A 22,221-nucleotide genomic window follows, 5' to 3' on the forward strand; every position below is an offset into this window, starting at 1 on the left:
ATATGTGGCGTCATCACCCACCAATGCCTTTCAGCACCTTCCCATGGATCCAGTATGTGGCTGGCAGTGCCACATTAGCATCTGATGCAGTGTCACTGGGGAATGGTTACCATGCAAGGCCACTGCACCACTATGGTTTGTTGACTGGAGCTGCTACTGTCATAATCCCAACAATGTTCCCCGCCACCAAGAGTCGCAGAATTGATGCCTGGTCTCACCTTCGAATCACCGCCAGTAGCCACTGTGTGAGAATGTCAATGAATGAAGACTTAACTGCTGAACGAGCATTTACGATTTTATGAATGTCAAGGAACTGGTAGAACATGCCCCCAATGCCCAGCACAGCATCCTGAATTGACCATTCCTGCTTAAGTACTATCCATGCACGCAGCACTATTACAATGGTATTGAAAAATCTAAGTTAGCATTTCTCCTAATCACCCTTACTCAAGGGAGTTTACTGTTCCTTGTATATTATATTTACCCATTGGCATGCTGAATGAATGTAACAAATAAATGGCCAACGATATTCCGGCTATTACAATACTTATAGTAGGAAAACTCTCTCCTTTCAGTGGGTTACATCATACAGACTGACCCTTTACTTTGTGTGACCTATTCTTAGATATGTACAAGAGGTCAGTATAGTTCGTGACTAAGCAAGCTGCGATATTTTTACTTTCCCTCTTATTTTGAAACCTGCCTCCTTAAAATTCATTTTTTTTTAACTAATTACCATTAACATACATGAGTGTAATCTGCATTTTCATAAAAGAGGAAGGTTGGCCTTCAGTTTTAAAGAATATAAAACCAGGTCTAATTTTGTGCTTAGTTTTATGTATGTAATTGATTTTCTAATTTATTTTGACTATTACTAGTTAGTATCTTTTGTTGTAGGGTGAAATCAGTAACTGTTTCGTAACTTAAATTCTATTGTTGACTTATAAATAAATATAAATTCTGTACTAATTATAAACATTTAGAGCAACAACTAATAGTATTCTTAAAGGATCTATTTGGCTCTATGCGTAAACATGTTAGCAAAGCCGGCACTTAATTAATTCCGAAGTAATTAAGTTTTGTCAAAAGAATTGCTTGCATAACGATATCTGTTAATTTCATCATTTAAACAAATAATTTGGCCTGACTCTTGTAGATGAAGAAACTGTTAAAAAGACACAATTTTTCGATGTACGCAGTTAACTGAAGGAGCTCAGTTTCAATTGTAATTTCTGTAAATTAAATATCGAACAATGTATAGTTTCAGTACGTATTATTGTGAGGATATATAAAGGCCCAATTTTTGGGCTCGAGACAGTCAGTCCACAGCCTAGTTTCAGATAAGAAACCTGTGTTGGTTAGAACAATAACAATACATCAACTTAACCGCGAAACATGTGTAACAAAAATAAGCCGTGTGTTAAAACAATGACAGAGTCTGTTAAATTTATTTGAAAGACTGTGAACTGTTTGGTTAGGTTGTTACTGCTCTTAGATGTTCAACAGTAAACTATTGTAGCAGTATGTGGATGTTTGCCTGCAAACTATTAGTGAGGCTTATTGAAAGTTAAACCATAGTGCACTGGCCATATAACTGTGTATTATTGGAGAGTTGTGAAGAGTGAAAGCAAAGAACTGTGAAACGCAACTGTGCTCCTGTCGGCTAGATCATTTAAAGTAGTCAGTGTTGAACCCCCCATTTTTCAGCCAGTATCACATCGCAATACGTCGACACCGAGGACAATCAACGATGAAATAAAGCAGGCAAACGTCATAAGTTTCTCCTTATTTTCTTTGTCAAGTTTGGAGTAATTTTTTTGAGCTTAATAAGACAATGGGAATATGTAGCTAGTAGGGTAACCTAATACGTCACATTATGATGAACAAAGTTTATTTAGTTATAATTTTTTCACGATTCCAAAAAAGCTACCGCGGTTATATGACTGTCATTTGTTATTGGTGTTCTTAACATGTTGACAGGTTCTCCTATCATTCTCAATGCAAAAAAGTATAAATTAGAGTGACTCCTGTAAAATTTATAAATTTTCTGTTTCAATAAAACAGTTGAAAGCTCACGTGTACCATAACTCATTGCACTACGAGTTCCGTAAATGTTATTGTTATTTTTAATGCTCTTCTCAAAATTTATTTTATACTGGAAAGTAGCAAAATCAAACTTTTTCTGTTTTCTTTTATCTTCTGTTAGTTACAGCCTCCAACCAATGCAAGATCACGTCATGTGGACTTTTGTGAAATGGGACGAGTGTACATTTTAATAACAAAATTGTAACAGTCTCACCTCTACTTTGTGAACTGATACCTTCTGCCCAGAACAGGACAGGAGAGGAGGGTCCTGTACCACCAATGCTGATGTTGCAATGTCAGCACTGCTGATGCGACACTGCACAACCTATGAATCAGCTTCCTCCAATTTAGTAATGCAAGGTTCACCTGTAGTGTAGCTGTAGGCCTGATCACTCTCTCTGCTCCTGGCCATAATCTGTGACATACTTATCCTAAATCGTGACCTCCTCCAAAGACACTGATGCCTTTCACTATGCCTCCCCCTCTTTAGGGCTCATGTATTCCTCTCTAAATAAATCACTCATATGTTAAGTGTGCATTCCTATTAACCTTACATACATTTCCTTAAAGACTCTCCCAATAAGAACTTATTTGAGTTAGTAACACTATCATTCAACTTAATTCCCACTGTAAAGTTCCCCACTACGGTATCCAATTGCTCACAAACAGCCACTGATAATATCTTTATAGAAAAGTCCAATGAACAAAATTATATTACAAAACATATAGTCAATGGCCTCTCAGACCATGACATGCAGTTCCTTCTGTTAAATGTTAATACTGAACAGGATATAAAATCTGTTAAATCTGAGCTCAAGAGGGTAATCAATACGCCAAAAATTGATTATTTTAGGACACTCCTCAGAGACATTCACTGGACTGACATTTACAGTGCTCATGGCATCAATGAAAAATATAACACTTTTGCTAATAAAGTGCTTACCTTATTTGAACACTGTTTTCCCCCAAAACTTACCAAGGTTAGAGCAAAGTCTACAAAGAAGTCATGGATTACTCAAGGAATAGGGGTATCTTGTAAAACAAAAAGAAAACTGTACCTGTCAATCCAAAACAGTTCCGATATTGATGCTATAGCACATTACAAGAAATGCTGCAAAATATTAAAGACTGTAATACGGACATCAAAGCAAATATATTATAAGGAAAAGATAGTTATGTCAGATAACAAAATAAAGACAATATGGGATTTAGTGAAGGAGGGGGCCAGTAGAACCTGACTTGAAGAGGGACAAATAGCATTAAGAGTAAATGATACACTGGTGACAGATATGTATAGTGTTGCAGAACTTTTTTAACAAACATTTTATAACTGCCACTGGAAAGATGGGGTTGTCAGGTTTAGTAGATGCTGCTATGGTATACCTCAGACCACACATTTCATGTAACTTCCATAATATGAATTTGACCCTCACTACCCCAGCAGAAATAATGTCCATCATAAAATCTTTAAACTCAAAAACATCTAGTGGGTATGATGAAATATCAACAAAGTTAATTAAAGAATGTGATTCTGAGCTAAGTAACATATTAAGCTATCTGTGTAACCAGTCGTTTATCAGTGGACTATTTCCTGAATGGTTGAAATATGCTGAAGTTAAGCCACTGTTTAAGAAGGGAGATAAAGAAATAGCATCAAATTTCCGTCCAATTTCACTGTTGCCAGCATTCTCAGAAATTTTAGAAAAAGTAATGTACAATCGGCTTTATAACCATTTTATCTCAAATAACATACTGTCAAAGTCACAGTTTGGATTTCTAAAGGGTTCTGATATTGAGAAGGCTATCTACACTTACAGTGAAAATGTGCTTAATTCATTATACAAAAAATTGCAGGCAACTAGTATATTTTGTGATCTGTCAAAGGCAATTGACTGTGTAAATCACAATATCCTTTTAAGTAAATTAGAATATTATAGTGTAATAGGAAAAGCGGCAAAATGGTTCAAATCTTATATCTCTGGCAGGAAACAAAGGGTGTTATTAGGAAAGAGACATGTATCAAGCTATCAGGCATCATCCAACTGGGAACATTACATGTGGGGTCCCACAAGGTTCCATTTTGGGCCCCTTACTTTTTCTTGCGTATATCAATGACCTTTCATCAGTAACGTTACCAGATGCCAAGTTTGTTTAGTTTGCCGATGATACAAACATTGCAATAAATATCAAATCAAGTGTAGTCTTAGAAAGATCAGCTAATAAAATATTTGTGGATATTAATCGCTGGGTCCTAGCCAATTCTTTGTCACTAAACTTTGAAAAAACAGACTACATGCAGTTCAGAACTTGTAAGCGGTGTCCCACGAGTATATGCCTGACATACGATGACAAGCAGATAGAAGAAGTGGACAGTGTTAAATTCTTGGGATTACAGCTTGATTCAACTGGGAGGAGCACACCACAGAACTGCTGAAGCTTCTTAACAAATCTCTATTTGCAATGTGAATTGTCATACATAGGGCATATAAAAATGAAAAAGCTGGCATACTATGCTTCCTTTCACTTCACAATGTCATATGGGATTATTTTTTGGGGCAATTCATCAAGCCAAGCTAAAGTGTTCCGGGCACAAAAACGTGCAGTAAGAGTTATATGTAGTGTGAACTCAAGAATATCCTGCAGAAGCCTGTTTAGGGAACTAGGGATACTAACTACAGCTTCCCAATATATTTATTCCTTAATGAAATTTGTCATTAAAAATATATCACTTTTTCAAACCAACAGCTCAATTCATGGAATCAATACTAGAAATAAGAATAATCTTCACAAGGATTTAAAGTCACTTAGTCTTGTGCAAAAAGGTGTGCGTTATTCAGGGACACACATTTTCAGTAACTTTCCAGCTTAAAAACTAATGAAATTCAGTTTAAGAGAAGCCTAAAGGATTTGTTGGTGGCCAACTCCTTCTACTCCATTGATGAATTTCTCAGTAGAACCAACTGATTTGTGTGTATATATATAAGTACAATCTAACTTCTGCACCATTTCAGTGCAGTAATGTGTTCATTGTAAATAAGTATTATAGTAGTTGTATTACACATTTATTACCTTATAAATAAATAAAAAACTTTTTTATTTTAAATTCAGTGCATTAGTATTTGTGAAACGACTCTTTCATATAGTGTTCATTAAAAATGACGATCATTCCACTTGGAACCGGTGGAATGGTACATTAGCTTATTTGTTTTAGTTGTAAATATTTGTCATGTATTGTTGTTTTTCTGACACGTTCTACATCCTGGAAGACCTCCTCACTACAGATCAATTGGAATGAAAGTAAATCTAATCTAATCTTAAATCCTCCTTCTCCTATCCTGATACCTACTGCCTAGCTTGGCCACTGCATGGGCTACTTCTGTAAAATACATTAACAACAAATCATCACGGCCAATAATCAAATACTTTGAAAAAGTTACGGCTTTTCCTTTTACATTACTCAAATATATGTATTAAACATGTATTCGAAGTCTTTTCTGTCGTCTTATTTCCTCCTCCTGTTTTTGCCAGTAGTTTCACTTTGTATTCACCTTCTCCTTTTTACTGTAATCCACTATACAATTTTATCCCGCCGATATATACTCAATAATACGTAACAATACGTAACCCACTTCCAAACCATACTCCTTACCCTCTCCCTTAAAACCCAAATCCTTTCGTCTTTCCCTCTCCTTCCCTCTTTCCTGACGAGGCAACCGTTGGTTGCGAAAGCTAGAATTTTGTGTGTATGTTTGTGTTTGTTTGTGTGTCTATCGACCTGCCAGTGCTTTTGTTTGGTAAGTCTCATCATCTTTCTTTTTAGATATATTTTTCCCACGTGGAATGTTTCCCTCTATTATATTAAACATGGATTATATTTACTAATGTCAGAGAAAACTATTGGCTGTCTATATAATGGAAAACATAAAACATGTACAATTTGAACATTAGTGTTAATGGGACTTTAGATTTCAGAGTTGAAATGCTCTGTTACATCAACATCTAGATGATTACTCTGCAACTGAAAGAGAATTCTTAGAACCATTTTTGGACTATTTCCTTACCATTCCACTCTAATGTAGAAAATGGGAAAAATAAAAATCTAAATCTTCCTCTGTGAGCACCAAATCCTCTTATTTTATTATGATGGTCACTTCTCCCTATACAAGTAGGAGTTAACAAGATATTTTAACTGGAGGTGGATGTTGGTGATTGAAACACAGCGAAAATACTTTGCCACAATGAAAAACATCTTTGTTTTAATGATTTCCATCCAAACTTGCTTATCACACTAGTGAAACTCTCTTCCCTATTTTGTCATAATACAAAACAAGCTGCCCTAGTTTGAAATTTTTTTATGTTCTCCATCAGATCTACTGGATTAGGAACCCATACTGTGCAACAATACTTTAGGAAAGGAAGGACAAGCACAGTGTAAACAAACCCTTGAGTGGATCTGTTGCACCTTGTAAGTGTTCTGCCAATAAAAGTCTTTCGTTCGCCTTTCCCAAAACATTTTATATTTCTTGATTCAAATTTAGATTATTGGTAACTGTATTCTCTAGGTATTTGGTTGAATTGACAGCTTTTCAATTTGTGTGATTTATGGTGTAACCAAAATTTAACAGATTTTTTTAGTACTCATGTGCAGGACCTCACACTGTTTATTGTTTAGGATCACCTGCCATTTTCTAAACCATATGGTTACTATCACGTAAACAACAGCATCATCTGCAAACACTCTAGGAGTGCTGCTCATATTGTCTCCTAAATCATTTATATGGATTCATAACATCAGAGGGCCCATAAAGCTTCCTTGTGCAACCCAGATATAACATCAGTTTCAGTAGACGACTTCCCTTCACTCACTATTAATTGTGGCCTTTCTGACAGGAAATAATTAATTCATTTGTACAACTGAGATGATACTCCATATACATGTAAGACACTTACCTTAATTTATTCCAGCTGAACTGGGCACTCACATGTTTTAATAAAAAGGTGGTCATTTTTATCCAGCTTACCTCTCAGCACCTTTCATGATATCAAACCTCTGTAACACCCTTTTAACAAAATTCTTTTAGCAGTTTACTTGTACACTTACAGGGTGTTTAAAAAATGACCGGTATATTTGAAACGGCAATAAAAACTAAACGAGCAGCGATAGAAATACACCGTTTGTTGCAATATGCTTGGGACAACAGTACATTTTCAGGCGGACAAACTTTCGAAATTACAGTAGTTACAATTTTCAACAACAGATGGCGCTGCAAGTGATGTGAAAGATATAGAAGACAACGCAGTCTGTGGGTGCGCCATTCTGTACATCGTCTTTCTGCTGTAAGCGTGTGCTGTTCACAACATGCAAGTGTGCTGTAGACAACATGGTTTATTCCTTAGAACAGAGGATTTTTCTGGTGTTGGAATTCCACCGCCTAGAACACAGTGTTGTTGCAACAAGACGAAGTTTTCAACGGAGGTTTAATGTAACCAAAGGACCGAAAAGCGATACAATAAAGGATCTGCTTGAAAAATTTCAACGGACTGGGAACGTGATGGATGAACGTGCTGGAAAGGTAGGGCGACCGCGTACGGTAACCACAGAGGGCAACGCGCAGCTAGTGCAGCAGGTGATCCGACAGCGGCCTCGGGTTTCCGTTCGCCGTGTTGCAGCTGCGGTCCAAATGACGCCAACGTCCACGTATCGTCTCATGCGCCAGAGTTTACACCTCTATCCATACAAAATTCAAACGCGGCAACCCCTCAGCGCCGCTACCATTGCTGCACGAGAGACATTCGCTAACGATATAGTGCACAGGATTGATGACGGCGATATGCATGTGGGCAGCATTTGGTTTACTGACGAAGCTTATTTTTACCTGGACGGCTTCGTCAATAAACAGAACTGGCGCATATGGGGAACCGAAAAGACCCATGTTGCAGTCCCATCGTCCCTGCATCCTCAAAAAGTACTGATCTGGGCCGCCATTTCTTCCAAAGGAATCATTGGCCCATTTTTCAGATCCGGAACGATTACTGCATCACGCTATCTGGACATTCTTCGTGAATTTGTGGCGGTACAAACTGCCTTAGACGACACTGCGAACACCTCGTGGTTTATGCAAGATGGTGCCCGGCCACATCGCACGGCCAACGTCTTTAATTTCCTGAATGAATATTTCGATGATCGTGTGATTGCTTTGGGCTATCCGAAACCTACAGGAGGCGGCGTGGATTGGCCTCCCTATTCGCCAGACATGAACCCCTGTGACTTCTTTCTGTGGGGACACTTGAAAGACCAGGTGTACCGCCAGAATCCAGAAACAATTGAACAGCTGAAGCAGTACATCTCATCTGCATGTGAAGCCATTCCGCCAGACACGTTGTCAAAGGTTTCAGGTAATTTCATTCAGAGACTACGTCATATTATTGCTACGCATGGTGGATATGTGGAAAATATCGTACTATAGAGTTTCCCAGACCGCAGCGCCATCTTTTGTTGAAAATTGTAACTACTGTAATTTCGAAAGTTTGTCTGCCTGAAAATGTACTGTTGTCCCAAGCATATTGCAACAAACGGTGTATTTCTATCGCTGCTCGTATAGTTTTTATTGCCGTTTCAAATATACCGGTCATTTTTGAAACACCCTGTATATCTACATACATATTCTGCAAGCCACCACACAGAGCATGGTGGAGTGTCACATTGCTAGTCATTCCTTTTCCCATCCCACTCACAAGTTGTATGAGGAAAAAATGACTGCTTCCATACAAGTCCTGATATCTCTTATCTTGACCTTATGCAAGATATATGATAGTGACAGCAGGAGCTTCCTGCGGTCTGTTGCAAATGCTGGTTTTCTAAATTTTCTCAATATCGTTTCACAAAAAGATCATCATCTACCCTCCATGGGTTCCAATTTGAGTTCTTGGATTATTTCCATAATACTCATATGTTGATCAAAATCTAGCAGCACATCTCTGAATTCCCTTGATATCCTCCTTTAATCTGGTCTGGTAGGTGTGCCAAACACTCTACCAGTACTCATAAATGGATCATACATAATATTTCAAATTGCTTATCATTCATATAAATTAACAATTATATTTTCATTACAGTGTTTATTAAATGTACATTTATTACTAATATCAGTAAAACAGTACAAAAATCACATATAGGCTACTGTAGGTTGCTTGTGATGTACTTTTGTCTACAAGACTGATATCAATTAGGTGGAGTTTGCCTTCTCAAACCTAGAAATTCAATACTTCACATACTCATTTATCTCAAATGTGCAGTTTAATATGGTATGAAGAGATCACTAAAAATGATACAAGTAACAGAAGAAGTAAGGGGAAACATCACACTGTATGGTTGATGTGTTGAGTGACCACGGCAGAAAATTTGAAAGAATAACACACAAGGAGAATCCATAAACTAACTCTTACTGAACTTAATAATGGACCACATCATAAATGCTGTAAAAAAGAAATCAGGATATAACATGGGATATAAAGTGGTAAACATTATATCGTATGCTGCTGGCAGTGTACTGACAGCACATAATCAAGATAATTTACAAAGGTGACTCACCCAATTCAATAAAGTAGCTGAACAATATAACATGGAAATCTTATCTAAAGAATCAAGGGGTATGTTAAGAACAAAAGCACCTTAAGATGTAAATTAGAGGTGGATGGTCTGTCAATTGAAAAAGTAATGAGCTTTCATTACCTAGGGACTTTTATCACCAGCTATAAAGACTTAATTGTGGAAGTGAGAAAACTGTTAGCAAAGGCAATAAGAGTAGCCAGATGTCTGTAAAATACTCTATGGAGAAACAAATATATAACAACAAGAGGAAAATAAAAATATATAAAACAATGGTGCATCCTCTTGTTTCATGTGGGCAGGAATTAGAAAGGAAATGAAAAAGACATAACAAAAGTTAACAGCATTGGAAATGAAGGTACCAAGATCTAAGGAGTAACAATGTGGGACAAGACACCAAATGTATTGATAAGGAAACAGAACAGAAAACAAGATATACATAACTGGATGAAGACAAGGAAAAGAAACTATAAGAACAATGTGGAAAGAATGGACACCACAAGACTCATTAAAATTTCTAAATATGGATGACTGCAAGGGAAATGATTGCTTAGACAATCACCTAAGAGATGGGATGACAGTTGGTTCAGTACATCCACGGGGGAGAAGAAGAGGAAGAAGCTACTAAGAGAAGCTCCAACTGTATCGTCAGCTGTTACCTTTACTTCTTCCAATATTTATATTCCACCAAGGACTTTCCATACCACATTAATATTGCATTATAATTGGTATACCAAATAAAAGCTTGACCTGTAATGAGACAATGACACTACATTTAAAAATAAAAAGTAATATGAAATATTAAAAAAGAAATAGTAAACTTACAAAGGATACACAGCCTCTTGAGTGCAGTGCAATGTTTCAGCATAATCCGGATTGGGATTGTGGAGCAATGTATACCAGTCCGACAAATTTTCTGCTCTGCAGGAACTAACTTGAAGTGATCCTACGGGACGAGACATTAGTAACGTGTAGACTGCTGCACCAACAATTTCAAGGAATGCTGACACATGCAGAACCAGGACTTCCTTGCAGAAGCTGAAGATAAATGACAAAGATGGGCATGAAACATGTGGAACTTAAAAAAGTGTTATTCTCAGAAATATCAATAACAAGTTTTATTAGGAAATCATATCATAAAATAAGGAAATCTGAAATATAACTTTAGTGCAAACAGAAGAAATAATATACAAAGAGCACAAATATAGATTAGTAATGTGTGGAAACAAACATGTTGTTGTTTTTGTCGTCATCGCTATGAAGAACAATTTGAAGCAAACAGTAAAGAGTGCGGCAATAAGTTGCAAATGATGTTTATTGATATGTAGATTTTGGTCACTGTGTGGCCATCTTCGTTGCAGTAAAAGTAAGTTAAAACATTAACAACACTTGTATAAGTGCGTTGTCACAACTGGCCTATTCATGTCAAAGAATGAGTCACGAATAGTCCAGTTGGGACTATGTGCACATACAAGTGTTTTTAAGATTTTAATTTACATTTACTGCACTGAAGATGGCCATGCAGTGACCAAAATATAGATATGAAAAAAAACATTTGTGACTGGTTGCTGTACCATTTACTACTTGAAATGAATACAGTCAATGGGCACAACTGTTTTCCTATGGAATCAAACCTGATTTGAAGCAAGTTTGACATGCAAAGTTATCTTGTGCAAGTCTTTTTATTTCTGCATAACTACTGTAAGCTACAGCCATCTGAACCTGCTTACTTTATTCAATCCTCTATAATTTTTACTCCACACACTTCTCACCACTGTGAAATTAACAATCCTTGATGCCACATGATGTATACTATCAACATATTCCTTCTTTCAGTTGAATTGTAAGTTTCTTTTCTCCCCAGTTCATTTCAGTACTACTTCATCAGCTACTCAGTCTTCTGAACCAACCTGCAGCATTCTTCTGTAACACCTCATTTCAAATGTTTCTGTTCTCTTCTTGTGAGCACTGCTCATCATCCACGATTCACTTCTGCACAATACTACACTCCAGACAAATATCTTCAGGAAAGACTTTCCCAAGACACAATCATTCTGTCCACTGAATCTTCAAATTCCTTTTGTCTCTCTGGCAGAATCACAATAATAAAACAATGGAAAGTCCAAGGTGGAATACAACAATACTCGTAATACAGAGATAATTGTATGTGATAGTATGAATATGAGATAATTGTCTTCTGAACCAACCTGCAGCATTCTTCTGTAACACCTCATTTCAAATGTTTCTGTTCTCTTCTTGTGAGCACTGCTCATCATCCACGATTCACTTCTGCACAATACTACACTCCAGACAAATATCTTCAAAAAGACTTTCCCAAGACACAATCATTCTGTCCACTGAATCTTCAAATTCCTATTGTCTCTCTGGCAGAATCACAATAATAAAACAATGGAAAGTCCAAGGTGGAATACAACAATACTCGTAATACAGAGATAATTGTATGTGATAGTATGAATATGAGATAATTGTATATGATAGTATAAATCTGTCCTTTTCACAACAGAATTATAATAATAGTGTTAAAGTAAGCATGAAAGACATTTTATCATGGATTAGTCAGAGAATATACCATAATATTACCAGACTGGAAAAACGAGAAATGTGGAAAAGAATAATGTTAATCATAAACATACACAACAACACTTTACTGAATTCAATAAATATTAATAATTGACATGGAAAGAGGAAGGGGTCCACCAAGAGCTATTCGATTACATTGATCTGTATCCGTGGGAATCATTTCAGGATTAGCCTAGAATTCTTGAGGAAAACAAGAAAATCCCTTATTACCCACATGTATCACGGTAAAAATGTGCTACAATGTTTCTCATTAATTATACAAAAATCTTACAACATACTGCCTTGAGGCCCCTGATTAGTAAGTACATACAAAGGAGACTTATTATTGTACTGGGTTCTTCCACCACTGCTTGTAAGATTAATTTCACGTTTACAAATGGAAAACACATGTTTATTACAAAATTTGATTGAGAAGAAAAAAGAATTTCTGTAAAAAAATTCAAAGTTCTTGTTTTTATACAAATAAAAGGTATTTATTTACTTATTTAGTTAACAGAAATATGGCAAAAACAAATGATGCCGTACCTCCTCTTCATTGACACTGTATCTATGCAAAACCAGTGCAGAACCAGTGCAATTAGAGCCATAAAGCCAAGATACAACCAGTCATAGAAAACTGGGCTCTCATTGCATTGGGAACATGCAGACAAAGGGGATGAATTGTTTCTTCTGTAGCCCCGTGGGCATGCACTGCAGTTGCTCCAAGTCCCATCTGGCAACTCTTCACGACCACAGTAAACTCCAGGACATGGTTTTAGATCGTTAGCTAAGGAGAAAAAGATGTATATTTGAAAATGCAAAGTAAATTTTGTTTTTTTCTAAAAACAGACATACCCATGCACCAACTACTGTATGTTCTATAGAAGTAACTAATCAGTAAATAACGACACACAGGAAAAGTCTCCTAAATTTATGTCATATGGATCACTTCCACTATGTATAGCTCTATGTCACAGTATGGTGCACTCTATTCTTCATTAGAGCTTACAACCTATAACTGCACCTTAGTCAGATATCTAATATATGCACAAATACTAACTGATATACCAATTTGTATCAATATAAAATCACTGCAATATACAAGATGATGGTCAAATGTATACAATAATCAATCCACCACACTGCATGTCAACATGAAAATTAACTGGAAAGAAGCAATTCAGAAGACCATAGGCACAGAAAAACCTCAGTAACTTTTAAATGGAAATCTCCATCTTCACCAGAGCTATTTTGTATTGTCTCAGCATTTAGTACAATTGCCTGACTCAGAAAAGTTTTTAAACAATCATTCATAACTCTTTCCTTAGTTTGATACAATAAACAGCTTGCCTTCCTGTTGACAACAGGGTCATTAAAGAATTATTACAGACTAGGACTGGATGATGGCGGGAAAAGCAATCACCCACATACTTCCCAAAAAGCACTGTGATATGCATAATCACAACAGAAGGACAAAATATAGCTACCTCTGGCAAAGCACAAAATTAAAAATAATAGATCAAACCCCATACATCAATTGTTTTATTTGGTTTAACAATTTGTAAAATTCTCTAAGGATATGTAAGCTAAACAATTTTAAACCAAAATTAATATCTGTTTACATTCATTCAATGTATTTTAAGATACTGCCAGTGGTATGAACAGTAGTGCAAGAGCTGTAAAGTAATGAACAAATAAACAACAGGTATAAGATGCAACAACTGTTGAATGTAACTTATTTTGTACGTGTAATTACTGTATGCCTATTATTTTTGACATTTGCAAAATACATAATTTCAACAGTTCCAGATAAAAAAATGTAACCCAAAATAAATAAATAAATAAATAAAAGAATTGTAAAGGGAACTGCATTAGTTAAAGTTGAGAAAAAATGGAAAACTTAATTCTGGATAGAAGTATCAGGTTTTAACCATATTCCTCCAGACTCTAATGTCTTAACAATTGTTGCTTTGTAAGTCATCACACAATTTGATACCATGGTGCTAGAGAATTTCTGGAATAGTAATCTTGTTATAGAGGTTGCACACAATATTTTTATAATGTTTTGCTAGTTAGTCAGTTTCACATACCAAGGATCATTTACTATGCATAATAAATCACTGATATGGAATGAGTCATTTTATATTCACATCCCAAATTAATTTTCAAATTACCTACATTCTGATCATTTACAATTTTTTTTAATAATTCCTATGCACTACCTTCTACATATTACAGTACAAGACATTTTTGTACCAAAGAGCATACTAAAAGCTCATAGCATTTTTCATTCATGTGTATAATGTTTCCTAAATGTAAGTTAGAGAGATTTAGAAAAAGGAAAATAATACTCATGGCTACTCAATTTAGACTTTCCATAATTTTCATCCCTTTCTTCTCGCTTCCTCTTTCTGGTCTGGAAAACTTTGAGAGTTTCCAGCAAAACATGGAAAATATACAATACTCACAGTACTGTTACTGGAACGGTTTAGGAAGTTCCAGCAAAATATAGTAGTGCATGAGTTTTTTGTTAGCTCTTTTTACGGACTTTGTCTGAAAGCTCAGCAACATTTTCAGTCTTGTTTATGTGCCTGCCAACTGCTCAGCTATATGAAGAGTGATTATCTTTACTTTTCCTGTACTTCTGTTCAACCCAGGACTTTTCCAGTATCATAATCAAACATAGTATTTTCTCTTTTATAATCAATTACCTAGAAGCTAATAAGTATGTTATTAACAGTATTTTGACAGTAACTCCATAAACTTTTTTTGTAAAAGTCTACTTGTGTCCTTTGCAAACTGGGATACTATCTATATAATGCAACTGCTTTAGATTGGTGGTACAGTGTGAGGATACAGTAAAAAAAGGTCTAGACTATGTGTCTGACGTACCATATTGACCCTCATTTAGAGTGAAATATATTTGCTCGTTATGTTGTTTCCTAATTATACATTTCTAACAAATTCTTGCTTTGTACAGAAAGGCTTTTTCCTGGCATGAATTTTAGTCCAATCAGAAAGCATGTCTTCATATCTTAGAATAACACAGATTTGATATTTCTTGTAATAGCCATAAAATATTCACTATAAGCCACAGCTTTTATAGTAACTCTGAAACACTATTATTTTTATTTGTGGAAGTTTGCAATTTGTTTCCTACAGCAGGCCAAATTGAGAATTTAATTCCACATTTTCACACCATCTCTGTCTATATTCTTTTTGCACTATATCTGACAAAAAATTATTGAAAAATTCCCATCCAAATTTTGGCGTTGAATCGAAAGTCTTTATTGAGATTGTCTTTTGCCTAGTGCTATGGAAGTGAAGATTATATTTATCGATCATATGATGATCATAAACCATCTGACCTCTTCTCTGAAATACCATCCACTACTCATAAACCAGAAGACCTATGAAGGGGGAGTGATAAGAGGCCTTAAAAAAACTTTCTGCCTTCCAGTCACCAATGATAGATTGCCTACGAGTCACTTACCAGAGTGGCACAGGCAACAGCCAGCTGATACACTACTTTCTACCAATCAACTACTAGAGTTGCCTTCCAGACAGCCACCAGAGTAGCACAGGCAGCAGTGTACCACATAGCCACCTCCTCTATACCAACCTCTTCAAATTGTCGAATGACATCTCAGATATGTGACACTGGTAGCCATCAGATAACCAAAAAGTCTTTATATAAAGGAAGTCACCCACCAGTAAACAACTAAGGTGAGAGATTGGTGAAATTTCGTAGTTGCCACGAAGGAAGTAGTAGTATAACTAAAATCACTAAGGATTCAAATACTGGCCATGAAAGCCTGCATTTTATGGTGCTGCAATGAGACAGCCAGAAAAAGTACCCAGTAAAGACCTAATTAACTGAAGGAATAGACTGGTGAGTACATATCTGTATCTGGGACATAAAGGGACGTAAGTCCAATTTTGACATATGACAATAACTGTCCCACAAACAAACTTCTTCATTTGTGCAAGAATAATCGTAGTCCTGCTCGAGCTTATGGCTAATTTAGGTATGCTTAAAAGAGCATATGTCTCTTTGGCTCTGCCTAAACCAGTAATAGGCTGTACAGAACTGCCACCATCCTCCTACAAGGAATGCAGTGTGAGAGTACTACAAATGTTGTCATAAGACAAAACTATGGAAATTGGACTTATGTCCTTTTACCTCTCAGGTAAGGAATTTGCCATATGAATCATTGTTTAAAACAACAACAACAACAACAACAGCTGAAAATATAGTGGAAGGAGAGGACTGCAGGAGGATATAAAGCAGACGGTTGGTGGTACAACTGAGTAGTTATGCTGAAATGTAATGGATAACCAGTCAAAACTGTGAGCCACACTTATACACAATCCTAGATTCCTGTCTTTTGCGAGCACTGGTGTTGATAGTATGCTATGGCGAGGGTCTGGATTTGAGTCCTGGTCTGTGACATCGTTTCATCTTGTTGCAATTTTAGTCATTGCGAATTCTTCCTATTTCACAAACAAGTAGTATGTGGAATACGTGACTGCTGATTTTTTTTTATGTACATAAATTTTGTGTTTTAGTCATCCTTAAGAATACATTACTATTCTCCAGTGCTTCCAACGCTTAAAACAAATTTTCATGAAATAAACAGTCTCTTAACAGTCGCACACACTTCGGCAGTAATAAACTGTAGGCCACACAAGAATATTTTAAGGAGATGGACTGCAATTCTTTCTTCCAAAGTCCTGCAAATATATGGAAGTGTTTTGCATCCTTTGTCAATATTTGAGTCTACATTATAATTTTGGTTGATTTCTACAATACACTAAGAATAGTGAAAATGCATTTTTGCTCTTTAGGGGCGATATTGGGTTGCTTTTCCTCTTGCTATATACAAATATCAATATATTGCTATATTTTCACAGAGAAAGTGTGCTATAATTGTAAAAGTGAATAGTTTCATGCCATAGCAGGAGATTGCAATTATGAGCCATGGAAATCTAAATAATTAAACTAAACAACCATGTGTGCACTTACACCTATGAGTGCCAAGATTGTTTCAAACTGTAGTTCAAAAAACCTGTGATCAAAGACTACTAATTTCTTATTTTTAATAGAGTGCAAAAGAGCACATTTTTATAAATTACAGCCATGAAACAAATTTGTGAAATTTTTAAATATTATCAAGATTTTCCTTTCAACAAAAAACACCATAAATAATCATGTCATCACAAAAAAAGTGTAACGTTACAATTTTTTACCTGTTCACACATTAATATATATCATGAACAACAGTAATTTTTTTTCATGTCTCCTTTAAGGCAAATCAAAACATACCTCCATATGTGTTAATTACCTTGTTCTCAAGAAACGAATATATCAATCATGAACAGCAGCAGCAGCCATTTATCACCCATTGCTGGACAAATGTCCCTTCCAGACTTCTCCATACACTACCACCTTAACCATTCCATATCCAAGTTCGTCCTGCTTATTTCTCCATCATCATCCTACCTTCCATTAGGTCTTTCCTATCAAGAGAACTCAACTCTAATTCCTTAGCTCATTCCCATCATTTTGTGTGTCTATATACCCAACCCACCTCCATTTCCAGGTCTGTAGTTTTGTTGCAGTTACTGTCAAGTCCTTAATTACTGTCTTTTCTTGTATCTACCCATTTGTTTTTCTGCCAAGTGTGCCTCTCTATCTATTGCTCTTTTCTTGTATTTACCCATTTGTTTTTCTGCCAAGTGTGCTCACAGACTATCACTTAATTTTTGCAGTCTTTGAGCTTTTAACACATACATTCTGTAAACCACCATGAAATGCATCTCAGAAGGCAAGTCCTTTTGTATGTGCTATTAGGGCCTTTTTCCTGTCCTATTCACACATGGAGCATGGGAAGAATTGTTGCTTGAATGTCTCTATCCATACCGTAGTTAATTCAGTCTTCACAATGCCTGTGCGAGCAGTACATAGGAGGGTGTAATATAATCTTAAAGTCATCACTTAAAGTTGATCCAAGAAACCTTTCAAATCAGTTTTTTGGGGGATAGTTTGTTTCTATCTTCAACTGTCTGCCAGTTCACTTCCAGTGTCATCTCTGCGAGACACCCCCTTGGGTCAAACAAGCATGTCACCATTTGTGCTGTCCTCCTTTGCATCCATTCCAAATATCTTGTAAGTCCTGCTTCATGCAGATCTCACATACTTGAGCAATATTCTAGGATGGGTCTCACAACTGTTTCGTCTTCAGTACACTGAGGTGACAAAAGTCATGGGATACCAACTAATACCCATGAAGGACCTTCTTTTGCCCAGTGTAGTGCAGCAACTTGATGTGACATGGACTCAACAAGTTGCTGGGAGCCCTGCAGAAATACTGAGCCATCCTGCCTCTGTAGCTGTCCATAATTGCGAAAGTGTTGATAGTGCAGGATTTTGTGCACACACTGTCCTCTCATTCATGTCCCATAAATGTTTGATGGGATTCGTGTCAGGTAATCTGGGTGGCCAAATCATTTGCTCAAACTGCCCAAAACGTTCTACAAACCAATTGCGAACAATTAAGGGCCAGCAACATGGCCAACTGTCATCCACAAAAAAACTCCTCATTTGTTGGGAACATGAAGTCCATGAATGGCTGCAAGTGGTCTTCAGGTAGCCAAACATAATCATTTCCCATCAATGATCTATTCAGTTGGACCTGAGGACCCAATCCTTTTCATGTAAAAACAGCCCACACCATTATGGGGTCTGTGCCAGACTTGAATCCTGCCATCAGCTCTTACGAACGGAAATCAGTACTATCTGACCAAGCCATACTTTTTCAGTAGTCTAGGGTCCGACCAATATGGTCATGAGCCCAGGAGAGGCACTACTGGCAATGTTGTGCTGTTAGCAAAGGCACTTGCAACGGTCGTCTGCTGCCTTAGCCCATTATTGCCAACTTTCTCTACACTGCCCTAATGGATATGTTTGTCGTACATTCCACGTTGATTTCTGCAATTATTTCACGCAATGTTGCTTGTCTGGTAGCACCAACAGCTCTACACAAAGGCTGCTGCTCTCAGTTGTTAAGTGGAGGCCTTCAGCCACTTCATTGTCTGTGGTGAGAAATAATGGCTCAAATTTCGTATTCTTGACCTGCTCTTGTCTTCAGAATGGAATTCTCCATGCGTCTAGCTGCAACTACCATTCCGTATTCAAGGTTTGTTAATTCCTGTCGTGCAGCCACTGTAACATTGGAAACCTTTTCACACGAATCACATGAGCACAAATGACAGCTCCCCCAATGCACTGCCCTTTTGTACCTTGTGTACACAATACTGCTGCCATATATATATAAAAATAAAAAATCTCGTGACTTTTTTCGCCTCAGTGTATTCTGCCAATGAACCACAATCTGTCACTTGTTTTACATATGATGATGAATATGTGATTGTTCCATTTCATATCTGTGGTACACCCAGATAGTTGTAGGAGATGACTGACTCCCAACTGTGACTGACTGATATTATAGGCATTGTATACTATGTTTCTTTCATTTTGTGATGAGCATAATTCTACATTTTACATCCATGCTTTACTTCTGCAAGTTGTTATTCATAGTATACCATGGCTAAGGGCTTTGCTTTCTTTTTTCTTTTAAGCCGTTATTTGTAATGAATGATTTCATTTTCACAAATTATTTCAAACCTACTTTATGCACATATGTATTTCTTTACTTGTCCATCCACTTGTTGTCATCTGTCCTAAGTACACAAATTTGTTAACTATTTCTACAACTTCATCTTAAATTTTCCTATTGGCATACTAGTTGTATATTATCTTGCTCTAACTGATTAATTTTCAAGTCTGTTGTCATATTTCCTCTGTTCAGTTCCTCTGTCCCATGCTGAAGCATTTCTGGATCCAAAGCAAACAAAACATCATCTGTCAATCAAGGGTGGCTCAGAAAACGTCATTTATGCATGTTGTTGTTGTGGTCTTCAGTCCTGAGACTGGTTTGATGCAGCTCTCCATGCTACCCTATCCTGTGCAAGTTTCTTCATCTCCCAATACCTACTGCAACCTACATCCTTCTGAATCTGCTTAATGTATTCATCTCTTGGTCTCCCTCTACGATTTTTACCCTCCACGCGGCCCTCCAATGCTAAATTTGTGATCCCTTGCTGCCTCAGAACATGTCCTACCAACCGGTCCCTTCTTCTCATCAAGTTGTGCCACAAACTCCTCTTCTCCTCATTTATGCATATACCCTCTAAAACTATATTCTAAGACTTCCACTACTGATAAATGCCTGTGGTATGAGGAGATAGATCTAGGATGGTTCTGCTGCACTTTGTCCAAGTGAATACACAAAGTAACCTGATCAAGGACTCTAAGGAAAGTTATGATTAACTGTGGAGTTTTATTCATCTGAAAATTTTGTACTGAATGTGAAGTGTAACCTGAAAGGTGTAGTGACTTCATCTCTAAACAGTATTGGTCTCACACATATACAGATTAGATACTGAACTGATTATTTATAGCAAAAAAATATTTAGAACAATTTTACAATTAAGTACTATTATGTTGTAACCTTCAGTTTCAGTCACAAAGTTCATTTTCAGGCAATTATATTTTTGTCTTTGACAACCTGAATGTAGAATATAAACTTTTTAGGGTTCTGAGAAACAACTTACAGAAGCACTTTTCTGGAACAGTCGCCAGAAGGTGTGTCCATTTTCCATTGGATAAAATTACTGGTATTTACACTGACATATTTAAGATTCTAAGCTTTTCATCAAACCCAGTCTACTAAAATTACAATCAATGACTTTTTATTATTTTATAAGATTAACGTAAGTGTTGGAATAGCGTGGAATATCTCTGTGAGTTTTAAATATTTAACAGGTACATATTTTTAATGTGAGATATAAACCAGAAATACATCAACAGATCTATGTTGAACGTAAATAGTAGTGGTTCTGTTTCTTGATATTTGAAGTCACAGCATACTAAGCAGTTTGTTGAACTTCAGACTCACTTAATAGGTTAAATATCCTACCTTCACAACAATGTTGAAAAAATACATAACGCTGTGCTCCACTGTTCTCTTTTACATTTTGAGCTACTCCTGTCAGTCCGTCTGGCAACCAGAACGGCACAGCTGCAGCACTTAGTTGTCACTTGACAGTCTTCCACAGAAACTCAGTTCTTACCTCAGCAATTGTAAAACCCTATCCTTAATGCACAAATTTACATTTGTTGCCAAGATCATTTTGCTGCCACTATCATGTTTGGCATCCTCATATGTCCTCATAATAAACCAAGTTGGAAGTTTTCGTACCTACCTTAACCGGGGCTGGATGGAGTCTCTCCTTTTGCACATCCAATCCGGACAACACCTGATAAGAATCAGCAAATCTCTAATAAAGTCTACCTTCTTTAGCAGTCTAGTGTTAAACTGACTCCACTGCAATTTATCATATTTCTGACTACAATACAATTTTTTCTAGTGTCCTAGTAAGTTTTCATCAAAAGATCCCAACTCACTGGCACGAAACATCTTACTGGATTCAAAAGTTAAATTATTACCAGATTTATTTAAATGCTTGTTCTGTTACAAGATCAGCTATATCTGGAGGTACTGACAAGCAGTCCTAAAACACAAATATCACACAGAAGAAAGATATTTAAATTTTTATAACCCTCCTTTCACATTTTCACACCATTTGTATGCCAAAAATGGTGAAGAATCTTATCTCATTGCTACCGTTCAACAGATCCCCCTCCCCTTCCTTTCTGGAATATTGTTTTAGAATTAAAAAGAAGGGAAATTGTATGGATGTAGTGCCAGGTGTTTCAATTAATATTTAAAGTTTACATGGTCAGAGATTCTTTAAGATGAAAGAACACACCAACTATATAACTCTTCTTACAATCAAATGAGTTTGGCATTTCCTCCTTTCTC

General features: G+C 36.5%; 1 protein-coding gene across 1 annotated transcript in view; it reads right to left on the reverse strand.

Annotated features, from left to right (window-relative positions):
• LOC126175433 (JNK1/MAPK8-associated membrane protein) overlaps nucleotides 1-22,221 on the reverse strand; it is a 103,170-nt gene that overhangs the window by 73,861 nt on the left and 7,088 nt on the right. Inside the window, exons 2-3 of the mRNA XM_049922235.1 lie at nucleotides 12,821-13,061; nucleotides 10,520-10,732 (exon numbers count right to left, since the gene is read on the reverse strand). Coding sequence (XP_049778192.1) covers nucleotides 10,520-10,732; nucleotides 12,821-13,061 — 454 coding nt within the window. The remainder of the gene's footprint in view (nucleotides 1-10,519; nucleotides 10,733-12,820; nucleotides 13,062-22,221) is intronic.

This window comes from Schistocerca cancellata, chromosome 1 (genome assembly GCF_023864275.1).
Source record: "Schistocerca cancellata isolate TAMUIC-IGC-003103 chromosome 1, iqSchCanc2.1, whole genome shotgun sequence".
Classification (NCBI taxonomy): Eukaryota; Metazoa; Arthropoda; class Insecta; order Orthoptera; family Acrididae; genus Schistocerca; species Schistocerca cancellata.